Here is a 26,016-nt window from a genome sequence, read left to right on the forward strand (position 1 = left end):
TTAAATTCCTTGTGATTAGAGGTTGGGACAAATTACTGGAAATATTTTAGGAAAAGATAAACAACCTTTATTCTGACACCTAGTAGGTAGCCATACTGATTGCCCAACCTGTACTGGTTTGCACTGCATTTTCTGTAAATTCTGGGAAAGGGGGGTGCCCTCTAAAGATCAGTTTTCATGCCTGTATAGCATGCATATCTGAGCCCTTTCTCAGCTTTTAGAAAAATGTTCTTCAGACAGGATTAAACAAACCAGATTACTGCTGATCAGAAAACGAGTGTTTCTAAAGAGCAATACTGCCATCTATGGACACTGACTAGTCCCTTGAAATATGAATGTATAACATTGGAAAATGGTTACACTCTTAATCTTGCTCATGTTTTGGGATGCTACAGTTTTCATTGTGAACACATTCAATGGTCAAACTTACCAGGTTTGAAGGAGCCATCAAATGAGAGGTGATCACTTGGTCCATTTGGTTTGTGCTGAGCAGCCACAATTGCCTGCCAAACCAATGTGCATCAGATTTTCCCACAACTGCACAGACATAAGAATGCTGATGATTCAAACTGAATGGCAGCCATTAGCATCACTAAGGACAATGTAGCCAAACACGAAAGGATAGGAGTTTATTGAAACACAGCATTTGCTTATGACTGATTTATAAGATTTGCAAATGGTCTAATTTTCTATTAACAATTGCCTGCTGAGCAATCAGGCCGTGTGAGAACCCAAATGCACAAAAAGCCCATTGTGTAATATTGCATGGTTAGGAGTAGAGCGATACCTCCCATTGAACACACAATAACAGTTCAACACACCATCAAAATGATGGTCAAAAAATCATTATTTCTGATTGCAACTGGTAAACAAGGCACAAGCCCCACTGACAGATGTCTGAGCATCCATAGCTATCCATGCTGTGCTGAGAAATGTCTAGTCACCGGTGGGGGGGGGGCAGGAAGAGCAGTTTTTTGATGAAACGGCACAAGGGAAATGTGTTACACTCCAGTCTCTGTCCCCACGCAGATTAGTCCAAATTTTCCTTGTCAAAAAAAAAAGGGGGGCTTGGAAGATTCATTCCTGGATTTCCTAGAATCATGTTGGCTTTGGAACAAGACCTGTTTCACAGGTACAGAACATTTCCCTCCAAGTGTTTTAGTTGCTGGGATGTATCCAGCAACAAATTAGAACACATTCTCCAAATATATGCCAGTGGCACAGAGGAAGCTTCCTGATTTGCTATCGCTCTAACTGTTTTATGACTGTATTCTCAGATTCAAAATCATAATGAGAATTTCATAGCAGACTGAAAAGAGATTTGTAGTTGTGAATATATTTTAAAAGGAAGCTTTATACTAAGACAACCAATTGCTCTTGTGTTGTATAGCTCTGGATGCAGGTTGTTTTACCCTTTAAAACAATCATTAACATGTCTCTGTGTGTGTTCCAGTGTGTGTGTAACAGTGGTGTCTTGGCCATTGGGAAATACTGATTCTTGCAAACTTCAAAACATTTTGTAATGGGATGAATCCACCATCAGAGATTCCAGGGGCATAATAGTGCCAGTGTGTTGTAGCAAAACTGACAATTCTGAGGCCCCTTAAAGACTAATAAACAGAGCCACAGGTGTGGGGGAGGGACTAAGGGGACAAAATTCTAGGGATCTTGGGATTCTTGAAACTGGGCAAATTAAGCAACTTTTTTGTGGTAAAGAGTCCAGTAGCACCTTTAAGACTAACCAACTTTATTGTAGCATAAGCTTTTGAGAGCCACAGCTCTCTTCGTCAGATGCATGGAGGGTATGAAGAAACTGGCCAGAGATATATAGGTGGTGAAGGGAGGGAGGGAGGAGAAGGTGCAGGGAGTAAGGGTCATGTACAGGTAAATAAGTTACAAGAAGTCATGAAAGAGGTGGAATGCACAATCCAGGCTGGGTGTGACCCCCTCCCCGCCATGGCAGAATCTGAATAGAATGCCTGAAGGCAGTTACTTTTGGTAATCAGATAACCATTCATAGTCTCTATTCAATCCAAGTCTGACTGAGTCAAATTTACATATGAATTCCAATTTAGCAGTTTCCCCATTGGATTTTGTTTTTGAAATGTTTCTGTTGCATTTCTTTGTATATGGTTTAGGTTGGTCTAGATCGAGTGCCTGAGGGTCCATTCAAATTCATGCACGTTTGACTGTGTAGACCACATCTTCTTTGATTGTCCTAAATTTTCAGAAGAGCTAAATGGATCTCCCCATTATTTAATCAGAACTCTCTTTCTTCAGAAGAGAAATCATCCTGGCTACATGGTAACTTTTAGGTTCTCCTCCGTGGGATGAGGGTTTCTGTTTATGACTTAGGTTGTAAAAACAGTAAGAAGTAAAGTAAATCCGTGCATGCTGCCCATGCGTCAAGGAGCGCTTGGTCTCCAGATGTTAAGTGCATATACAACTCAGAAGCAGAAGTCAGAGACACCCCCACGCTCCAGGAATTTCCCAACATGGACATGGCAATCCTACCCCTATTCCCCAGGGCTCCCGATGGAGTGAAGACTTTCTGAACACTCGGCGGTATGCTTGGAGAACATGTCAGTGGGGCGATCCTATTACTAATATTTAATTAATAAGACAAGCCAAGTATCTCAATAACAACCTAGTGGAATTAGAAAAGAGAAAGAGTTCAGTAGCAACTATAAGACTAACAAAATGTGTGGTAGGGTATGAGTTTTCGTGTGTCACAGCTCAGGTGCTACTTTTGTTAGTCTTATAGGTGCTACTTAGGGTTGCCAGCCTCCAGGTAGTGGCTGGAGATCTCCCGGAATTACAACTGGTCTCCAGGCCACAGAGATCAGTTCACCTGGAGAAAATGGCTACTTTTGGGGGTGAACTCTATTGAATTATGCTATGCCAAGGTCCTTCCCCTCCCCAAACCCCACTTTCTCCAGGTGTCTCTAGGTTTCACCCTCCAGATCTCCAGGAGTTTCCCAACTTCGAGCTGGCAACCCTAGTGCTACTGGACTCTTGGTCTTTTCTACTGCCACAGACAGACTACCCATCTTGGTCTATCTCACTCTCAACCTAATGAAATATTATGGGTGGACAAGGCTTAAGCCCTCCAATCTTTATTGGTTGGAAACCAAAGAAATATTTGCATTCCAAGAGTACCAAGCGACTGCTAATTAATTAAATTAGGGAGAACTATGAAAACCGCAAACGCTACCCGAAGTCTCCGAGGCTGTTTTCGGGGTGTGTTGGTTCGCTGCCATCCCTTTACGATTCTACCTTTAGCCAATGAGCCGGCTCTTTCGCCGCAACAAGCCCGCGCGCGCCTCTTTTTCGTTTCCCCTCCTCCTCTTTTTCCCTCCGAATACTGTGTTTGTCGTCGCTTTCGCGCACGCTCGGCGTAACCCCGCCGGAAAAGGTGGATGGTCGGGGAGGAGTTGGCGCGAGATAGGAAAGTGCTTTTGGGGATCTCGGCCGGGAGCGGGTGAGCGCGCAGCTCCGCCGATTCCGCCGCGCGCGCTTTTCATGGGGGTCTATTCCTAGCAAGGGGGTTGCAAGATCCAGCAGCTTCGTCCGTTCTTTGGAAAGTCAACCTAATCGTTTGGAAAGGGCAAGATGTCTCGCGGGTGAGTTGAATCGCGTGCATTTGGGGCAAGGCGTGTATACAGTATCCTAAAGGTATGCCTTTAGGATTATTTGGGAAGCCCCCTATGGGAACACTTTTTCTAATTTATTGACCCTTCCCCCGTGATGGTGGATCATGCATGGGGAATAATACATCTGGTTACTTCACTGCTCAGCGGGAAAAGGAAACAGCCATCAATCATCTGCAGCGGGCTGGGGTGGGTCTCTCTTTAAGGTGATTAAAATGGCCCGCGTGGAACAGAAGGGCGGGGAAATTCTCTTATGTTTTAACCGGGGGGTGGGGGAGCTGCAATTTTTCTCCCTCCCTCGTCTTATAATTAAATGCTGCTTTTATAAGGGAGGGAAGCCGCATCTGAAATGGGATCCGCTTCATGTCATCGTTTCCCACCCCCTCTTGCTTAGGGCCCCTTGGTGCCAGTGAACTGCAGGATATGATACGTGAACACTGGTATCATAATGTACACGATATTGTTCTGATAAGAGTCCGGGGGGCGGGAATTTCCATTTGTGGTATAGGGGAGGGGTGTATTTTTAATGGCTATTAAGGACTTATGTGGAACTTGCATCCAGCCAGGCTGTTGTAAAAAATATGCAGGTACCCTGAGCTTATTGCTGCCTATGGGCTGTTTGAGTCTATTTAATACCAGAGTATGCACAGGCTTAGACTTTAGTGAGCTTCCAGGGGAAGAGGTCCAAAGGCTTAGAGGCAGCCAGTCACTGTGGCCTTCATGCCACTGAGGCTCTGGTGTGGTGAATAGAATTTGTAGTTCTCTTTTTATAGTATCCCTGTTTTCCACCTCTCCTGTTGCCTGTTTTGTTTCTTATGCTGACTTTTCATCTAAGGCTGCCATCCATAACACACAGGAGGGAGTAAGTCTTGGTGAACTCTTTACTTATTATGAGTAAACATTCATAAGGTTTCACAACAAAGTGAGTATCAAGTCTCCTTGGAGATATACTTGTATTCCTGAGCTTAAATTCAAGCTGGTTGACGTATTGGTTATCCCTGCCCTTCCGAAGCATGCTTTTGTAAAGCAATTGCTCTGACTTGTACTGGTGATTATAGAATGAGGTGGCTGATGAAAATTGGAACCAAGTTATTTTCTTGAAACAAAATGGAGTGAACTAGAACTCTGACTTGACTCGTGAATAAAATAACGGAGAGACTTGAAAATCCAGGGTAACATTATCACACTCACACACACACATTGTCTTGTTCGTAGAAGTGAAGAACAAGATGAATTGCTTTACCAAGACCTGGATGCGCCAGAACGGCGAGATAACAGGTGCAAAGTCAAGTGGACACGTGAAGAGGTATGGAGAATGGCCATAGGGCACTAGAAGTATGGAGAATGGCCATGGGGCGCTAGAGTAGGCCTTGCTGGAAGCTGGGTGATGGAGGGCTCCTTAGAACATGAGCTCACACATCCCACTTTGTCTGCCACTCCTTCCCTGAGGAAGGGCAGGAATAGCTTTGCCTAGTCTGGCCTGTTCTCTGTCTGTTTCTTGCCTCCTTTCTGAAGCTTTATTCTCCACTGCTCTGTGGGTGAGGAACTTGGCTTTTAAATGCAAACAAGCCATGAATATTCTCAGCATGCCAGAGTTTGCCCTCAAGGGGGTACGTTTTGACATTTGAAATACATACAAACAGCCTTTGTTGCCCAGATTTTGCCGAATTATAATGAAGGAATGGACTGATGCAGTAATAACTTTGTCATCTGTAGCTCATGTCTGAGCTTATGCTGTCATCTTGACTGTGGCTTGAGCAGAAGACCACCACCCAAAAAGGCATCCTGCCCATGACAAAGGAGGCAAAGCACTTGAGTGCTTGTTGCTATAATGTCCCAACCTTCCCCTTACTGGTGCAGATTTGTACCAAAGCAAGAGGAGTGGGGCAGGAAGAGCTATTGGGGTGAGGCATGAGGGGCTGTTATTTTTATTTATTTATTTCAAATTTCTATTCCTCCCTCCCTGCGAGCAGGCTCAGGGCGGATAACATATTAAAATACAATAAAAATTCATCTACATTAAAACATCATTAAAACAGCAGTGTATTTCTATTACTACACATTTAAAACAGGATGGTGGACAGCCTTCACAGGGAGAGTTAAGATTTTATACATTCCTTTTTTCAGGCCGGCGGAGGCCCAGCCTCAACCATATGCCTGGCGGAACAACTCTGTCTTGCAGGCCCGGCAGAAGGATAGTAGGTCCTGCCAGGCCCTGATCTCAGCAGACAGAGCGTTCCACCAGGTGGGAGCCAGGACCGAAAAGGCCCTGGCTCTAGACGAGGCTAGGCGGGCCCCCTTGGGGCCAGGGACTACCAACAGCTGTTTGTCCCCTGATCAGAGTGTCCTCTGGGGAATATATGGGGAGAGACGGTCCCAGTCTGCAGAGGGCCTTATAGGTCAATACCAGAACCTTGAATCTGCAAGATGTTACAGCACAAAGTTCCCTTATTCTCTTGTAACCACATAGTATTATATAAGGCCTAGTTTCTTTTAGGTGACATAGAAATAGCTTTTCATTAAGGAACAAAATAAATCCTGTTAGTGGTTCAAGACCCTTCTCATATTTTGGCATGCTGCCATGAGTCTACAAACCTCCAGCCTGCCAACTTGTTTTCTCTTCCTCCTGAAATTTGAACATACGAATAACCTATTTCAGACATTACATCCCTATATACTGGGAACCGTCCAATGAAAATGTGTGCTTCCCAAAAAGCTCCTGATATTTACAGTCACCGTTTTGTGTGAATAGGCCAATGCACAGATCTTTCATGTACTATTTGGGTACATGCCAACAAGAACCCTGAAAGCCCACATGTTGCCCTATTCATACGAAATTGCAACTGTGTGTAGCAGGAGCACTGTGTGGTGCACGCTTATTTTGGTGGGCTACCAGTGCACATGCCTGTAACGTGTTTAAAGGACATCAACAACAACATTCAGTTTCTATACCGCCCTTGAGGACAACTTAACGTCCACTCAGAGCAATTTACAAAGTGTGTTATTATCCTCACGACAATCACCCTGTGAGGTAGGTGGGGCTGAGAGAGCTCGGAGAGAGCTGTGACTGACCCAAGGTCACTCAGCTGGCTTCAAGTGGAAGAGTGAGGAATCAACCCCAGTTCTCCAGATTAGAGGCCTGCTGCTCTTAACCACTACACCAAATGGACTAATGCCCCTTTATAAAACAGCATGTTTTGATATATGCATATGTGAATGGCTGACCATGTCATTTTTTACAGGATGAACTACTGAATTCCCTGGTGACAAAGTTTGGACATGACTGGAAGTTCCTAGCAAGTCACTTTCCTGTAAGTGGAGTTCTTCAGTAGAGTGATGAATTTTTCTCATATTATTTTGTTGTGAGCTCTTTTCAGAGGTAAAGAGATTGCAGTTATCAAAAACCACAGTGCTAGTTGACTATATGAGAATTCTCTCTCTCTGATGATTTTGACTTCTCTTTTTGCCTCCCCTTTCCTCTGACCCATCTATTGCAACTGACTTTTGCAGAATCGCACTGAACGGCAGTGTCAGCATCGCTGGCTAAGGGTGTTAAATCCAGTCTTGGTTAAAGGTCCTTGGACCAAAAAAGAAGACCAAAAGGTAACTTATTTCTCAACACTGGCTTTCCTAGTCTGAAGGAAAAACATCCATCTTTGTTCTACTGTTCCCTTATCTTTGCAGGTAAAACGTCTTTGTAGACCAGAGTGTCAGCAGAATCTCTGCATCTTACTCCACCATGACAGGGGCAAAATTAAAAGAAAGATGACTGCTCTAACTTTTAAAAATGCACAGAGCCTTGTGCTGTCCTAACTTTCCAACTGCAGCCCTCTTCGTAATATCTTTCAGCTTTTGATGGATGCTGTTTAGATAGATCTAGACCATGTTATGCAAGTGACCATCACATAGCTTTGCTGTGAACTAGCAATGAACAGATAAAGGGCTATCAGGAATGCAGAGAAGAGGCATGGGATTGTTTCTGAAGCACATCGAGAGCATACCTGAGCACCTGTGCATTGGCAAGGTTTCTGTTGCTCCTGGTCTGGTTTACAGCCCCTCCTCTTTCACTTTGTGAACTCTTTGGGCTGGCTTCAGAAACTGTAGGAAAAATAGTCCTACTAGTCCATGCGAAATCCAAAGAACAAAATCTGTATAATGAATTTTACTGTCACCGACCAAATTGACGCAAAACATTGTGCAAACTTTTGAGCTCACCAGCACTCTTCATCAGGCTGATGAAGAGTTCTAGTGAGCTCAGGAGCTGGCATGATGTTTTGTTTCCAGTTGGTTTGTTTTAATAAAAGGTATTATATGGATTTCATTTTTCATTTTGGATTGAGAAACTGTAACAATTGTCATTTGTGTTATGACTGGCCGTGCTTGTAACAAATGTACCTGCTGCAGGGAAAATTGCTACTGGGGCAGGATGGTTGTGTAGGTTGGGCATGTATGTATGTACTGATATAGAGTATGGGTCGATGGTAAACCCAGGGTCATCAATGTTTTTAAAAACCTTATTTTTGTTAATTTTAGTACATGCTTGTTAACGACTGAATGACTTTTCCATAACCATTTAATTTCCCAACTTTTCCTTTCCTCAGACACAGTCCTTGCAATTTCAAATGCTTTGTAAAAAGTCTTCCAATCTAATCATTATTCATTTCCTGACAAAAATAAGTAAAAGAGTCCAAATTGGGGGTGGTGGTAGAATGCCGGGAAGAGAAGATGAAGGCAGGTTTATGAGAAGGGAAAATTTCTGTTGATTTTCATAATACATGTTTGCACAAAATCTCCCCACCTGTGTCTTGATTACTTTGGGAGAATCATTCTGCTTATCTGTGGGTACTTGTTAGAGCTGCTTATATACAAAGGGCAGCAGCCTAAAGGCAAGACCACACCCTGTAACCACTCCTTTTATTTTCCCTAAATAAGGTAATTGAATTGGTAAAAAAATACGGCACAAAACAGTGGACGCTCATAGCCAAACACTTGAAAGGCAGGCTGGGAAAACAGTGTCGAGAACGCTGGCACAACCACCTGAACCCTGAAGTGAAGAAGTCATCCTGGACAGAGGAAGAGGACCGCATCATTTGTGAGGCTCACAAGGTTCTGGGGAACCGATGGGCTGAGATTGCTAAGCTGCTTCCAGGGAGGTAGGTTCTTGTCCGAAGGTCTTTGGGTTGTTCTGATGCATAAAGGGATGGATGAATTGACTGGGAAATTGCTAGGCTACTTCTCCTTATGGTCATTCCGCTTACTTCTCATGATATCTCTGTTTACAGGACTGACAATGCTGTGAAGAACCACTGGAATTCCACTATCAAAAGGAAGGTGGACACGGGAGGTTTTCTTAATGAAACTAAAGAATCTAAGCCTCTCTATCTGCTGGTGGAAGCTGAAAGCAAGGAAAGCCAGAATGGACAGGAAGCGCCAAGCCAGGTGTTTTTGTCTCTGTCTTTCCTCACCATAGGAAATTGGTATTTGCATTACCTTAGTGGGCAGACTTTCAGTCTGGGAAATATCACACTATTTAGTGCAGGTATCTTGTAGGTATGGGTAAGATTGCAAGCATCAGTTTTTTTCATGTGGTATTTTTCAAAATCACGTTTAGTTAGGTAGGCAAAGATGATCATGGTTGAAATATGGCAGAGTTCTGCAGTCGCTCAGCTATTTTGAGGTATGGCTCCATCTTGTAGTTCAGTAGTGTCTCACTCTTGTAGCTGAGAAGGGGGGTTGAGACTTTTAAGACAGACAACTGAGAGAAACAAAAAATGGAAACAAACCCCTGACTGTCTACTTTAAAAGGACTGTCATTTTGAAGAAATCAGCCAAACCAAAATAAAACCTAAGACCTAAATGTTGCAATTAAATCAATGCTATTAAGAGTCAATGTGGAATGAAATACACGTTTAAATATGATTCATAACCAATAAAATGCAAGCCAAACACAAGTCTTTTGGCTAAAAGAAGTTGTTTTAAGCTGAGAATCTCGTTCACATGTGGCTGCCTTTGAAAGGGCAATCGCTTCAGAAGTTTCTTCTCACTTTATGCATCTTCTGTGTCAAGCACCAGTGAAGCCAGACTTGGCTCTTATAAGGTCTTTGCTTCATGATTTTACTCCCTGGCTCGGCAACTTTGATGTTCTTTGACTACAGCTGATTACTTGTATTATACTACATGCAATAACAGAAAAATTCTCACTTGGTGTCCCACAGCCAGCCTTTTTAGCCAACTGGCCTGTGAATGCCTTGGAAACCAAAGAAGGGGAAGCCAACACTGAAGAGCCAGTTGGCTTCGACAAAGTGCCTTCTGAGCAGTCGCCTGTGGGATTGGAGCAGGACAGTGCCAAGGAAGCCCCAGAAAACACAGTACCCGATGATGCCTTGGGGGAAGATTCTCCATATACGTGGGTGGTAGAAGCTGGGAGCTATTTGTGTGCGGCTGCCGTTCCAGCCATTACAGAAGCTCTGGATATGATTGAATCTGTAAGAAATGGGATAGTTTCTGTTTCCGTAAAACAGTGCATGGGCAGGGAGGGGCTGCATTTGGGCCTATGCTGAATCTTAGAGGCTCTTCTGTGAACCTTTCTACAGCCAATCATCCATAATATTTGGAACTCCTCCCCAATCCTCCAAACATGGGATTTTAATTTTCATAGTCAAAAGACCATATTAAAATGTAATATGTCGTATGCATAGAAAGGAATCAAAAGCACTTCACTACTGAGCATGTAAATGGGCAGACTGTAAGTTGCAGGGCATTCCTAAGCAGAGTTATAGTCGCCCAGTGACTTCAGTGGACTTAGAAGGGTGTCACCGTGCTTTGGATTGTTCTGTGAATCTGGCAATAAAGATACTGCTTATGGTAACACATCCATGGAAGTTTCTGTATGGCGGTGGGAGCTGATGAGCTTCATGCACGGTGTATTCACTTGAGGCAAATATAAACGGTAATTTAATTGCAGTTCTTTATTTGACAGTGCATTTTTGTGATATTTAGTCCAAAAGAAATGGCTGTGTATGTCTATGAGCAGAAGATGAAACCTTGTACCAAATATTGTGTTCTTATGAGAGAAGGGTCACTTGAGAGTGACGTCTAGTAATTTTACTGGGGGTCACTAAAGGTGTGTGAAGATTCCAGGAATAAATACGTACATTCTGGTAACAACACAGTTGCTCACTGGTAGAGCATCTGCTTGGCAGGCAGAAGGGCCCAGGTTCAATTCCCCCCGCCCCCCCCCTGGCGTCTCCAGCTAAAAGAATCAGGTGGTAGGCGATGTGAAAGACCTCCACCTACGACCCTGGAGAGTTGATGCCAGTCTGAGTAGACAGTACTGACCTTGGTGGACCAAGGATCTGGTTCAGTATAAGGCAGCTTCATGTGATCCTGAGGTAAATCTCTACAGGTGGGAAAGATTTCTGTAAGCAGGATGGGCTTTCCTTGCCTTCCCCTCTTGTTGCAGCCTGCTTCTTGGTACCAAGAACAGCAGGGGGGGAATTGAGATCTGCAGTAGAAGGGGGAAATCCCCCACCCATTACTGGAAACTTGTCTTCAGTTTTACCCTTTGTTTCTGAAAGCTTCTTTCCTTTTGGTCAGGACCCTGATGGCTGGTGTGATCTTACTCAGTTTGACCTGCCCGAGGATCCCTCTGCAAGCAACAGCCCAGATAAGCAAACATCCATCAAGTCCTACTCTTCCTTACCGAATGTGACCGAATACCGTTTGGATGGCCACACCATTTCTGACCTGAGCAAAGGCAGCAAGGGCGAGCTTATCCCCATCTCCCCACGCACTGATATGACCTTTGGCACTCCACCCTCAGTACTCAAGCGGCAAAAGAAAAGAAGGATCAGCCTCTCACCAGTCACGGAGTGTGGCAACGTTACTAGCCTCTCCTTCCTGGACTCCTGTAGCAGCATGACCCCTAAGAGCACCCCCGTCAAGAGCACCCCTGTCAAGCCACTGCCATTCTCCCCCTCCCAGGTGTGTAGGTGTAAAGCCACTAGTCAGCAGTGTGACAGTGGCCATTACTTCTGGATGTACTTTTGTCATGTAGCAAATTGCCGTTTGTATTCCAGAGGTGCTTGGATCTGGACACGGTGATCAAACACTTAGAGTGGGGATCCCCAATCTAGTGGGCACTGTTAGAATTTTGAGGGTGGGAATGCATGCCACGGGTATGGTGGTGAAGCCAGTCACATCATGTTGGGCAGTTGCAAGCCACGAATCCTTTCAGAATGAAGGCAGCTGTTTCTGAATGAGTGTACCCTGTAGACACAAAGGTAATGCCACCTGGGTTCTTCTGCAGCACCTCCTGGGTTCTTCTGAAACATCTCTTGTTCCACTGATGTGGTTGAAAGCCAGGGCTGGCTCTTTGCTTTTGAGATGATTTCTGAAGGAAGCAAATGGGTGCCAGGAAACGCACTGGCAGGTGTGGCAGTCAGGGGCAGTGAATCACTTGAATATCTAATGACATAAATTGGCTGCTCCCAGGAAGGATCAGATTGGGCTGTGAACCCCATGAATATTAGAGAAATAAAGGTTTCCCATGGTGTATTTCTGGATGTGGGAGCCTTTCTGTCTCTTAAATATAATCTGTGACATTGCCGTTGGTTTCATTATTCATTATTTTGATAAATGATCAAAATTATTAGGTAGGTCTTTGTTTTTGACTTGATCTGTTTTTTATTGGGTCATAAAATAGTGAAAAAGCTTCTAGTATGTGGACTGTGTGTTGTCTCTAACAAAGGCTGCAGGTGCTGGTAGATCAACATAATTTCCCTCATTTTTTCCAATCCACACCAAGACATGTTCTTGGCTTCATGTTTTCATGTGAAATGGGAACTACTGATCTGCATGTTATAGGCTTCAGTAGGCTTATTTGGTGTTAACAAAAATCCTAATTCAAAGGTAAAGCGAGACCAGGTATCTCGTCTTTACACCCCTAACCAAATGCAGGGGAAAGGTGTTGGATTACTCTTGGATGCTTTCTACTGTAAACCTGGCTCCAAGCTGTCTGGAAACCCATAATATACTTGCTGGAGACAGCAGAACTGCATTCTGTTGAGGTAGTATCTCCGAAGATTTGAAGATGCACACTGGACCAGTGTTATACCAAAACCTCAAGTTAATTTCTTATTTCAAACTGCTTGTTGTTCAAAATTGTATACTTTGCAGGGACTGCATTTTTGCCTATCAAAATGCAATTTTCTTTGATAGAACTATAATCTGATGCTTGTAAGGAGTTATGCAAGTGTATTTTGTATCTGTGAAGTACTTAGGATTCGGAATGCTTTGACAGAGAAGAAAGGAAGGTGCCACGTGTGGCTGGGGTGGTGTAGAAGGCAGATTGTTGGGAGCTACAAGGAGGGGCAGGGAGAGTTCTGTAAGGTACAATTCAATGAATACATGACGGTGTCTGACCTTAAATAAAACTAAGATTGCCCTTTTGTTGAGTGGTGTCAGTTGGAAAGTCATTGTGGCTTTTTGATATTGTGACATCTCAAAAATACTTGTAGTTTAATCCCATGTTTTTAATTCAACATCAGGTTCTCTTTCTGCAAACTCTCTCCCATTTTATCTGTGGTGAATATTTTTTTAATTTGGTAGTTCCTGAATTTCTGGACCAAACAAGACACTCTGGATCTCGAGAACCCCTCATTAACCTCCACACCTGTGTGCAGCCAGAAAGTAATAGTGACCACACCATTACACAGAGATAAGACACCATTGCTTCAGAAAAATTCTGCGTAAGTCTTATCATCCTCTCTCTAACTTGTATCCTGCAGGCAAGAATGTCTTGACTTTGGCTACCTGTGGTATAGCTGAACTCAGTGATTTCTCATTTTATGGCAGTAACAGTGAAACTCAGCTGGTGTGGTTCCGGATGACATTACTGTTAACCTTCCACATAAGCCACATTGAGCTTCTACAAGGAAGAAGGGTTTACAGTCGTGTGATATTAACAGTTCCACCCCATCCCACAATGTTGGCTTACAGTTCCAGGGCAGCACTAATTCTTTGAATTTCCTCCTTTGAATGTTCCCAGGCTAACAACTGTAGATGTTCACTTCCAGAGGTGAGGTGCCACTGTAAAGCCATGTTCTCTGCTAGCTTTTGAAACTAGAGATGGGTGGAATAGGGCGCCTGTAAAAGATCGTGACAGGTATTTTGTGTCAGAGCAGGTGGTCCTTCAAGGAATGGATTGAACTTTTCTGGTACCTAGTATATCATAGGCAGATATGGTGCCGTCATTACTTCTGGTGTCTCAGAATGCACACTGCATTCCTGAGTCCTTGGTCTGGATAATCTTTCTGTTCTCTGCTTCCACTGCTTGCGACAGTCAGAGCCTCCTTGAAACACAAAGGAGTTGGTTGCAAGGGAAATGGTGTGACTTAAATAAGGGAAGCTGAGGCTGTATGTACCCCAGTTTACGTGGAGTTCAGGTATTCTGCAGTCTCAGCACATTCATTGTACTGTTTTTAACTGGATACCAATTGGTAGCCATTTCAAGAGTGAGCTGTCATGGAAAAAAAAAGGCCAGCAGTAAAAGCTCATTCAAGTATTGTAAAATAGCACATATCATAAGAGCAGAAACATGAAAAACATAGCATGGGGGACACAGGATGGTGGTTGTAGCAACAGATGAACTACCAGGATTTGCCTTCATGCCATGTTCAAAAGGTAAATCTTAAAATGGCAGATAGATGTTCAAGACATAAATTTCTAGGCAGGTCTGAACAGTTCTGGGCTGTGTTTTTAAAAGACAATCTGTCATTCATTACTATTGGTATACTAAGTTTAACCTTTTTCACCATACTCAGATGGGTATTTGGAACCTGTTGTGTCATCCTCTTTCTGTTGTGAGGTGAAGCGAAAACCATAGGAACCCAACTCTTTGAAAGAGCTTATGTGTGGCTGTGCGCATGCATGTGTCTGCTGAGGGGCCTGAAGCAATTTATGCAAGGTTTTGTTTTTTTTCATGAGGAAAGTCCATTGAATCGTTGCTATGTGGGTTGGGTTCAGAAGAGCACTGAGGTAGCAAAGCCTCCACAGAGTGGTTTTGTTTTTGTTCCTGGCATGGGAACTTTCATGCTAACACTTCCAAGATTCATATGGGGATCTGCAGTTAACTGCTTCCTGGCTCGTCCTATATTTTGGAGGCATTCTTGGAAGGAATTGCATTTCTTTGACACACCTGAGTATCCTTATTCAGGTGGTCCCTGCAGAAAGCAAAATCATCTAGTAGTGGCATCACGTCTTCACTTGTTACCTCCTTCATCTGAATCCTCTCTTGGACTGAATATCCAAAACTGTAATCCCTCCTCTTTTTACCTTTTTAGGTTTGTGACACCTGATCAGAAATATGTAGCAGACAGCACGCCTCATACACCGACACCATTCAAGAATGCTCTGGAGAAGTATGGACCACTGAGGCCTTTGGTATGTATGTAGCTGTCTCATGGATCCTTCCCCCATAGTGTTACCTTGTATTTCTAGTGTTGTGACAGCCCCCCCCCTCAGGATGCCTCAAGGAATGGGCTCAAAAAGCCAGTATTTAGAAATATTTTCATGATCAATAGAAAAGAGCTTGGTAGGGCAAAAAAAAGAAGGCTTTGGTATAGGCCAGTATTGTTGCTCTCTGCTGGGCTGCTAATACCGCTTCAGATTTGTTCTGTACAATGGCCCTCTGGTTCTCTAAATAGTTTTATATAATAACAAAATGGATGGCTGAGATACCTTCCAGCTTTCAGTTCCTTTGTGACCCTCACAACAAGCAAAGTAAATAAAGCCCAGCCATTTTATTTGCCCTTCTGGTGTATAAGAATAATCTGGTTTCTCAGTTCAGACATACTTTCTCCCTGAAAGTTGTTGATACTGTTTGCCAATGAGACAAATGTATGTAGACTATTTTCTTGCCTTTTTATCCTTGATAAGGAAGATGAATATTCTGAGGTAGTCAATACTCCCATAGTTTCCAGGTTCTTACTTTGATAAGTGTTGCTAGTTTTTTTGTTTTTTTTTAAGTCACAGGCTGTTTTCCCCAATGTCTGAGTTAGTAAGTATGTTTGGAGAAATATTAGGACAGATAGTAACTGTGTGCATGGTGAGTCTGAATCACTCCTAGCTTTGCTAGGAAGTGATGTAAACAGGGTGACATTTGTGTGTGGCACCACATAAGAAGTCTTACCTGTGGTTGTTATCCACACAACTTTGTGATGATCTTGGCCTGTGTAGATTGATACACGTGCAGTGCTCACAAGCCATCACAACTGCTGTTTGAGCTTCACTCTTTTTGGGCACATGAGGTAAGATCCTCTGGTGTCACAGCATAGGAGAACTTCTGTCTAAATTAGCCCTCACTTTGACCTCCAGGGCCCCCAAAGTCCCTGGGAGGCTTTTCTCTCCCCACTCCTATTTTCTTGCCAAAGCAGAAGAAGGAAAGGATGTTGTCTATGGAGGAGCTAGCAGTGGGAAAGCATGAAATAATTTATTTGCTTCGTTTTTCAATGAGATTCAAGGCAGATGCCAGAAACCAATGTATTTGAGAAACTTAAGACAATCAGAAAGTGATGTAATGAAACTGGACTGCAGGCTTAGGAAAAATAAACTTCAAGCAGAATATGCAATGAACAATGTCATGAACTGCCTAAAATTTAACAGAATAAATCCGATGCGTGCATACAGGTGGAGGCAGTGCTTTTAAAATGATGGCTGGAAGTGTCCTGCTGCATAGACTATGAGTGAATGTGTACTTGGAAACTGTGGATCAGAAGCTGTTCTGCCTCTGACCCCATCGTGTCCTCTGGTTTCTCCTCCTCTGCATTGCTAATCTCAGCCGCCAACGCCTAGCTTGGAAGAGGATTTGAAAGAAGTTCTACGGAGTGAGGCTGGTATTGAGCTGATCATAGAAGATGACGTGAAGCCAGAGAAGCAGAAGAGGAAACAAGGCGTAAGCATCTCTTTATTCTGTGCCATCTTGTGTTTTTAATCACCCTTCTAACTCCTGAGGTGCACATGATAGGCCAGGTTACTACTGGCTGGCATACTGGTGCTTACAGGAATTTGGAACATCGGGTACTCTGTTTCTCTGGTAATCTTTTTTTCTTAAAAAAGCCTATTTTACTATAAAATATAGCTCTTCCTTCTGTGAAAGCTTTTAATGAAATAAATGCACTAGTGTTCCAGGGGTAGAGATGTGAAGGCCTGGAAAAAAAACCCTGAATAATTCAGGGGGGGAAACACACACACCTGAGGCTTTTTGGAGTGGGAGACTGAAAAAAAACTCCTGTTAAATATTTTTCTCTTTCAGAATATGCGAAATGCTTTTTAAAAAAAGTGACCATGCTGTAGACATATTCGGCTCTTGAATCCAAGATGCGTTTCTATGCAATTGCAGATGTGAAAGAGTAGATAAGCTTGTTTTGACTCATGCAAACCTCACTACATGAGGTTAAAAATAAAGACTCAAAATCAGAAGTTTCAGGAACTGATTCAGATTAGAAACTTAAGGTGCTGATTTATTTTTAAATGAGACTAATTTTGTACTTAATTAAAATACTATGTGTATGCTGATAATATCCCACTGAATAGTTTAATGTATTAGTGTTTTGAAGTTTAACTACGTATCAAAATATGCTATTAGTTTTATTGTGAGTGCGTCACTCTTTTTCTGATAAAATATTTTGTTATTTACCAGAAAGCTTGTGTTTTCTATTTAACTCATATTTTTTTTCTACTTTTCAGATAGCAAAAGTTACGGCAAAAGTGCTAAGGTAGCATAGGGTGCATCAGCTTGCAGTTCTCTCTTAACTATTTGGGTATATTTGCATTTCCCCCCAAATTTCTGTCCTGCCTTCCCCACCTCATCTCTTCAAGCCGAGGTTGGACTACCACCTGTTGAGGTGGTCTGCCTTTGCATTTCCTATTGTCAGGGAGTTAGACTAGATGGCCTATAAGGCCCCAACAACTAAAGAATTCCCTGATTCTAGTACTGTGGGGGTTTTTCTGCTCCCTGCCTTTTTAGGGGACAATTTTCATGTCATTTTGTCTGCTTAGAACCCCCAATATTTTGCTGAGAAATCTGGACCATGTTCTAGTATTTATCCTTAGTTTATGCAGAATGGTGCCCAGGATTGTTGGGCTTCATTGTTGCCCTGTTTGAATTAATGCAGTACAAAAGAGAGTCACCGTAGTGCAAGCCGATACCAAAAAACAAACACTGTGACCTACTAACTACTATTTAAAGAGATATCAACATGAGTAATATATTTATCTCAAAATTTATGTATATGTATGGAGTGATATATGCTTTTAAATTGCAACCAGATATAAACTCTTGAATATATCACTCCATTTGTATATATACATACATTTTGAGATAAATATATTACTCATATTGATATCTCTTTAAATAGGAGGAGTTAGTAGGTCACAGCGCTTGTTTTTTGTTTTTTGGTATCTGTTTGAATTAATAGCACACTCTACATACGAGCCATCACTCTCCTGCAGCTGTGTGTGCCAGCGAAGTTCAGCAGTGCTGAACAAACGTGTGTGTGTGTTTTTAAAGGAAAGTTTGCCATTTTTGATTTTCTTCAGAAACCCTTGATAAGGTTCCTGTTCAGCTTCTGGGGTTTTCAGAAAACCAAATGGCGCTAAAAGCATCGCATGCTAGAGCTGACACTCTGGAAATGAGGCTTTAGAAATTTGAAGTCACTTTTTGACTTTTGGGGAAGGGCTGTGGTTCCATGGTCCCAGGTTTGAGCTCCAGCATCACCACTTAAAAGGAGCAGGTAGTAGGTGTTGTTAAAGACCTCTGCTTGAGACTCTGGAGAGCCACTGCCTGTCAGAGTAGACAATATGGGCTTTGATGGACTGATGGTCTGATTCAGGGTCAGGAAGCTTAATGTATCACTCAGTAGCAATTCCTGGGGTGCTTTGGGTACTGGCCCAAGTAACCATATTATAGCTAGCCTTTCTTTGCTTGGGAATTAATGTTAGAGCTGGCAGACTTGGTGTCTCCCACATTCAAGATGTCAGGGCTCCCCTTAAGTCTTTGCTTCAGCTTGCAGCTGCAGTAACTGGTAGTGTACCTCTATCAAGCCTGTACATGTTGATTGTGGAAGTAGTATTTGTTAATGCTGTATGTGCCGTGGCTTTCTGTGCTTGACACTGCTGTAGTAATAGCTTTACTGTCAACCATTTAAGCATGACCCAATAAATACGCTCTCCATAACTTGATCCACAGATGGTTAATGGAATCTTCTTGTTGACCTCCAAATTCTTTCCTCCTCATTTTGCTGCTTGTTAGTTCTGCTACTCAGCTTTTTCTTTGCATTTTTTTTTAGCTACACAGGAGTCCCATTAAAAAGGTCAGGAAATCCCTTGCATTAGACATTATGGATGAAGACTTGAAGGTGACTGTTTCCACCATGGCCAAACCCGTGTGCTTCAAAAGAGCTCAGGTAAGCTAGGAAGAACTTGACCCCATAGCTGTAAAATGTGTGTACTTAAAACAACTGGGTGTGTGTGTGGTGAATGTATTAGGTTCAAAATTCTTCCAATAAGTGCCCTATAGTCTGTTTCTCCCTCCTCCCTAGAGGAAAAATACAGGGCTCCTATACCCCCCCCCTTTTTGGGGGGGAAAGCTGCTGGACAAGCGCTAATTTGTTTAGAAGAGGGTTCTGTAGGGAAGACTGAAGCAGCTCCCCCCCACCCCCCGCAATTACATTTGCAGGAGCCACCTCACTCAACTACATTTGCTTGTCTTTGAGAGAGCAAAGACTTCTACGAGGTCTCCCATATCTTGCCTAATTTGACTTGTAGATATCTCCATATGATCATTGCTGTGACAATTGAATATACTTTTGTAAGGTCCCTAGTTCAGTTTGTAGGGCACATGCCTTAGCACATGTAGGGTTGAATGGTGATGCTGTACAAAGAAAAAGAGAAGAACCCTTTTAAGAAAATTCATTCCTAAGTAAACTTCAGTTGCAATGTCAGAGGAGAAACATACTGAACTATTCTAGTGGAGACCATCATGCGAACTGGTCGTAGGGCCATTTCTGTCCCTCCCCAGACTTTCTGTGACATTTCATATTATTTACAGAAAATTCGTTCCTCTGTCTGCCACACAAGAGTTGAGAAGGTTGTAAGCAAAGACTACATGAAGGAAGTATCTAAAGTTCATTGCAGTTATGGAAACCCTCCTTGTCCCTTCAGTGCAGAATACTGAGACGGCTGCTTTTTGAGACAGTCATTTCTCTAAATGTTTTAAGTATATTGGTTGAGTCGCTTATTTTTGCATCTGTCTATTTTAAGGCATTCTCTGAGTCCTGGGCTTCCAAAATCCTACAAAATCCCATATGGCTTTTAAAAATAATTGTGTGGTTGTGACTCATTAATTCTGATGTAATAATCAGTGCTTGACTTGTTAATGGGGTACATTTTTTGCAGTAGGATGAATTGGAAAGCAGAGTCTTATTTCCCATTAATGCTGTAAAATAGCTGGACTCCGTAGAGTAACAGCAGGGCTGCATGTAGCCCATGCTCCTTTTAGAAACTGACAGTGGTGTCCTAAGTAGATCTGCACACCCTTATAAGCCCATTGTTTTCAATGGGCTTAGAAGGCCATATGCTTAGGATTGCATTGCCAGTCATGCAGTTTTGTAGAGAGGAGAATTTAGGTCACTGAAAATGTAAGAATGGTAAACTGGACTATATCTGGCTTGGTTGGTCACAGATCTGAAACCCTATGGTTTGCTTGTGATTTCAAGGTTCTTTGGGTTTCAGAACCTATACAAATCTGTGTATGTTTCTGATGTCTGAATTTCTTTACTTTCTGACTTGGTTAGATAACTGTACATATAAACAGGTTCAGTGTGACTCCACACAATTGGAGCAACATGCATTTTAGTATCTATAGTCTGGACTATGTCCATTTGGTTTTGTCAGTATACAGCGATGCCTACCATTAAGTCTTGCAAACTACCTAATCTTATGTATGGCTACTCAGCAGTAAGTTCTAAAGCATTTAATTGGACTTACTCTCAAGTATGTGTGCATAGAAGTTAAATCTGAGAGCCATCTTAGCTAAACATTATATGGAATAAAGTAGAGATGGGCACGAAATGGGGGAAAAATGAAACAAGCATTTCGTGTTTTGTCGCATTCCACAAATCATGAACTTTCACGAAATTGTCCCATTTCGCAAAACGATTCATTAGTTTCGTGATTCATCAGAACCCAGGGCACTTCAATGGTCCCCTTCATACCCAGAGATGTCAACTCGCAGGGAGACTTCAGCAGGCTCTCCTCCACCCACCCTCACCCAACAAGCCAGCAAGAACAAATGCTCTAAATAAGAATATAAGCAAAGAAAATTAAAGAAAAAAAAGGTAGGCCTCAGTCAAGCTAGGCCCCAGAGCCAGGCAATGCCCTGAGACTGAGGTTGGGTGGGGTGGAGGAAAGAAGGCACCTTCACCCAATGACCTTCCCAGCAAGGCCAAGAGCTGAAAATAAGAAAGAGGCTTTTCAGTTTCTTTTAAAGCAGCAGCAAATCCAGCCAAAAGCTTCCAATTCCACTCTCTCACTCCAAATCCCAGCAACAGGTCCTCCCTCTCCTTCTGTCTACTGGAACTGAAAAGCACGAGGCAGAGAGCTGTGCCTTATATAAAAAATGCTGACATAGAGCAGAACAGGAGGTCTCTGGATGGCAGACTGACCTGCCTAACAGGGTTTGGAGGGATGAGCTCGGTGTTCCCATGGCTACAGAAGGCCCATCTCCTCAGTTGCCTAGGGGATTAACCCCCCTGCTCCTTCCTGTATAGGGCAGAATGGAAGCTCTCCAGTTGGCAGGGGGAGTTGCCTATCAAGGTTATGTGGGCTAAGATTGGGGCTTCCAATGGCAACAAAAGGTCTGCAGACATTCCGGGCCTATGTTGCCTAGGGAATCAATGGATCGGCGCCAACCTATCTGGCATCACGAATCATTCACGAATCAGCCTCCAAAGTCGTGAATTTTGTGAAAACTGCAGCCCCACAAAACGCTTTTCATGAAACACGAATTGGCCCAATTTGTCATGAAATTTGATTCGTATTTCGATTCATGCCCATGTCTAGAATGAAGTTGGTTTGGGTAATGGTTACTGTCTGTCTGTACCACTTTAGGCTTCAGGAAGAAGGCTGCCTTTTTTTTAATGCTTCCCCTCTTTTAGTATATGCAGAGAGTTTTTAAGCACTTTTTTGAGAGATACTTAAAAATACTGTGCTCCTTGAAGAGTTATATTAGTTTACTATATGCAGTGAGTTTTTTTTAAAAAATCTTGTTTTTCTTAGCATATTTACAAACTGTTATTCTATAGTTAGGAAATGAAGATAAAATCAACAGTAATCTCTTATTTACCTTCTCTTGTCGTTGTCCCCCCCCCCAAAAAAGGGGCATAAGGAAAGGAAGCATATATAGGTGAAGTTCCAAAATGCAGGGGGAAATAGTTAGTAGGAAAACACACGGAGAAATAGTCAAAACCTTGGTGCTGCAACTTTCACCTGTCATTGGAATTGGTGTGTTCCCTAATTCCATCACTCAGTGGACCATTTCACTATGGATGATATATAGAATGGCATTCCATGTTTCATGTTTATATGAGTCAGTGTGGCTTGGCAGGCATGATGTTGGTCTTGGAGCCCGGAGACTTGGGCCTAAAGTCCAGCTTGTTCATAGATTCACTGGGTGGCCTTGGACAGCCAATTGTGTGTGGACCTCTGTTAATAATTTATAAAATAGGGATATTAATGATCTGGCCAAGAGTTATGAGGGTTCCTGAGATAAACCCATATTAAATATTGCCTTTTCCGAGTTGTGGGGAAGAAGAGTTAAAGATGTAAAAACAAGCTTTTATGATTGCAAAGATACGTTTTTCTGCGGGAGAACTGGAACTCATGAAAAATTACAAAAGGAATCTTGTAAGAGATTAAGAGGTATCACTGCTTAAGGATGGGGGGGGGCGGGGAAGTATGTCCTGTCTTACTAGGGGGTATATCAATATTTTTTGTCTACAGCATTGCATGCAATGTAGCCATATGCACAGACAGACCGTTCTCATGATCGTTCCCCCTTAAAGAACGAGCAGGGTGAGGAAGTTGCATGAATTTTTGAAACATACTGCATTATGTGGAGGTGGTAGAGCTTTCACTGCCCCTATAGAAAGGCTATGTTATGAACTGGGCCCTAAGTTCAGTTGACCTTGATAAAGAGTTCTGTGGAGAAGCCAGCCAGATCCTGCCAGGCCATTTTTGGATGTTTCTCCAGAGCCCTGTTAACTAGAAAGTGAGTGGGTTCTCTGTTAAAGAGCCTGTCTTGGATTCGGCGTCTGTGACTAATTTGGCAGCTTCACTGCGAGAGTATGCGAAACTGCTCCACACGGATTTAACTACATGTGCCTGCTGAAGAAGTGATCTATTCACGAAACGGGCTAATACTACGTATGCTGGCAAATCCTGTCCCGTGGCTGATGAGGTGGCTGATTTGGCTGACTTGGCGTCGGACCCCTTCAGCTCTTCACAGCATCTCCTCTTCAATGGCAGTTTGATGTTATTGGACATTTTCACCGTTTAAATGTTCTTGCTGGGGACGGTATTCCTTGTAAACCGTTTCATGGCTGCTTAATTGAATGGAAGTGCTGGTGTGCACCCTTATATTGTTGTAATCGGGTGTTGCTGCCTCTAGGTTGTATATTTCTTAGGAGGTGCCTGCGTGCACCCCTCCTTTACTGTTTTGTGTCAGTGAGCACTTTTGTGATGTATTTACTGGGATGGTTGTTGTAATACTTACACCTTGATTACTTTATTACTTGGATTCAGTGGCAAGACTCCACAGTAGTGGAGTTCATTACCCCACGGATACTACTGATGGTGACCTCTAGGCAACACAGCTGAGAAGGGTGTGAGGTTTATTGTTTTAATCACTGCTCAGATGAGTCGTTAAGGAGCTCTCTCTCTCTCTGTGGAAAGCATTACATCATGATTGAAAGATAGGAGGAGTGTCTGATTACATTAAACACCTCAAGCTTTTTTTTTTTTAGTGGAGGAGGAGGAAAATTAGGTGAGCTCATCTGAGCAGTATCTTTCCTTGTGACTGTTTCTCTTCTCTCTGGTTGGTTGTAGTCTGTGAGCTTCCTTTCCCAGTCCCTAAACCTGTCTGTGTCAAGCAGCAAGAATGACAGCCTGCTAAACCGAGGGTTTGTTCAAATAAAGACCGAGAAAGTGCCGCCTTCCAAGAGAATCCAAAGCAAATACAGGCCGCCAGCTCTGGTAAGCATGGCCCCGGCACCCTCCTGTTTGTTGTTATAGAAAGCAGCTGCAGCACAGCAGTATTAGAGCCAGTGGACAATCAGGGGGTGATATTGTGTGGATATGCCCCACAAAAAAGACCTGCTGCAATTTGAGAGCCAAGGTGGAGAAAATTTTTTGTGTTGTTGGCAGCCCTTGTCTCCCAAGTCCCACTGGGACACGACACCCATACTATGATTTATTCAGGCTGCCCAGAATTCAGTTTTTCTTGGTGTGGATTTTTTGTATTCCTTTAGCTCATGCAGAGTATGCATACCTATGCAGCAGCAGCAGCAACAACAACAAAATTACTTTGATGTAAAACTAGCTGAAGGAGAGAACTATGCTATCAAAGTGAATATTTTATTTATTTCGGAAATTTATATGCCCCCTCTTGAGAGACTGGCATAGTGGATGGAGACATTAATTTGAGTTGCACAACACTGGAATTTAAGAGAATTTAAATTCCTTAACAACAGAACATAGTATAAACTGCTGAGTAAAGGAACACATCCACAAAACAGGCTAGTACGTAAAACATTTTACAAGCTTTCCTTTGTGGCACATCAACAGTCTGAAAAAAGCTCCAGTTCTCACCAGCTTGTAAAAACTTTCTGCTTGTCTGGAGGCAGTTCATACATGCCAAAGGCAAGTTGGTGAGTATTTAGGCTTAAGAGGCTTTTCTCAAACTTGCTATCTTTACAATCAATTTTTTGGGGGGATAGAGTGGAGGCTCCGTGCTGGGAAAGTCCTTTCTCTGCTTGGAGAATGATTGCTAAGCAGAATAGGCTGTAGTGAGCTAAGTGACTCAATAAAAGGTGGGCTCATATGTTCCTATATGTTCTCTCCCTTAGATGTCCAGTGCTTGGAAAACTGTGGCATGTGGTGGCTCGAGAGACCAGCGGATTATGCAAGACAAAGCTCGACAGATCTTGGGCATGTTGAAACAAAACCACACATCACGGACACTCATCTTATCTTGAAGGACTCTGTAGCCTTTTCTAGCTTTTCATTTCTATATTTGAATGGAATGAGGCAACAGGCAAACAAACTATTTCCTCCCCCTCGCCTTCAGTTTTGCCCAGAACTCTGTCATGGAGAGTTCAATTAATTGCTCTAAATTCTGGGTTCTAAATGGGATGTAGTTTGGGAAGTCTTGGGTAGAAGAATGAATGCGGGATTTGGACAACAGCCCAACATTGTTAAAGCTGATGTGTACCCACTTTCCTTGACAATCGTCTTCTCCTATTTCCACAAATGGAACTTGACAGCTTTATTAGTCTTGCCTTCAACTGATACAGGAAAGTGATGTAAGAGGTGGATCAGTGGTTGGTAGAGAACATGCCTTGGACTCTGTATTTAGTTTTGACCTTCCTGAGTGGATCCCTGAAAGTGCAATTCTTTAAAGTCCCTGCCAGTTTCATCAGTACAATCATGTATGTTGATCGTCTTGGCTTTGACTTCATGGGTTACCAGCAGTGGGTTGGGATAGAAGGAAGAATACCTGTTACACAATGGAAGTATCTTCTGTTATGCTCGTTAGATTGAAGGAACTGAGTGGATTGGCATACTGTTTGTTGCAATATATAAGAGTAGGAATAATCTCTGGAGCATTGCCGTCTATATTAATAATTAATAAAAGCAAATCTTCTAATGTGACATTAGCATGCCTGTGTTCCCTTCAGATGAGATGTCACATAATAGAGCAACATATAATGCGGTTTTGCACGGAGTACACAAGGAAGGGAATTGAGCAACTTTCCCTGCCACAAAACTTTTGTCTGTTTCTTAATCCTGTATTGGATCAGCAATGTGTAAAGGTCTCTTTCTGTCTTGCAAGGATATTCAAGAGACTTGTGTAGGTTCTTTCCATTAGGACTATCCGTTCATTAAATATTTTTTAGTTGGGTTAATCAACTGTCTTTTACCCATGTAATCATCAGAACAGGTATATTTTTGAGATTTCCAGGAACATGAGATCACTTAAACTTTAATTAATAATAGATGCCATTCAGAGTCAGAAAAAGTGAGCTGTGGC

General features: G+C 42.7%; 1 protein-coding gene across 1 annotated transcript; it reads left to right on the forward strand.

Annotated features, from left to right (window-relative positions):
• The first annotated feature begins 3,544 nt into the window (after window positions 1-3,544).
• Window positions 3,545-25,616, forward strand: MYBL2 (MYB proto-oncogene like 2). The gene is made up of 14 exons (XM_054981058.1): window positions 3,545-3,623; window positions 4,866-4,956; window positions 6,893-6,961; window positions 7,161-7,253; window positions 8,583-8,803; window positions 8,933-9,089; window positions 9,866-10,135; window positions 11,247-11,633; window positions 13,260-13,399; window positions 14,993-15,092; window positions 16,489-16,602; window positions 18,998-19,114; window positions 23,814-23,960; window positions 24,833-25,616. Exons 1-14 carry the CDS (start codon window positions 3,613-3,615, stop codon window positions 24,959-24,961), a joined length of 2,046 nt encoding a protein of 681 aa, XP_054837033.1. The 5' UTR covers window positions 3,545-3,612; the 3' UTR covers window positions 24,962-25,616.
• The last annotated feature ends 400 nt before the right edge of the window (window positions 25,617-26,016 follow it).

Source organism: Eublepharis macularius, chromosome 5, assembly GCF_028583425.1.
Source record: "Eublepharis macularius isolate TG4126 chromosome 5, MPM_Emac_v1.0, whole genome shotgun sequence".
In the NCBI taxonomy this organism is placed as follows: Eukaryota; Metazoa; Chordata; class Lepidosauria; order Squamata; family Eublepharidae; genus Eublepharis; species Eublepharis macularius.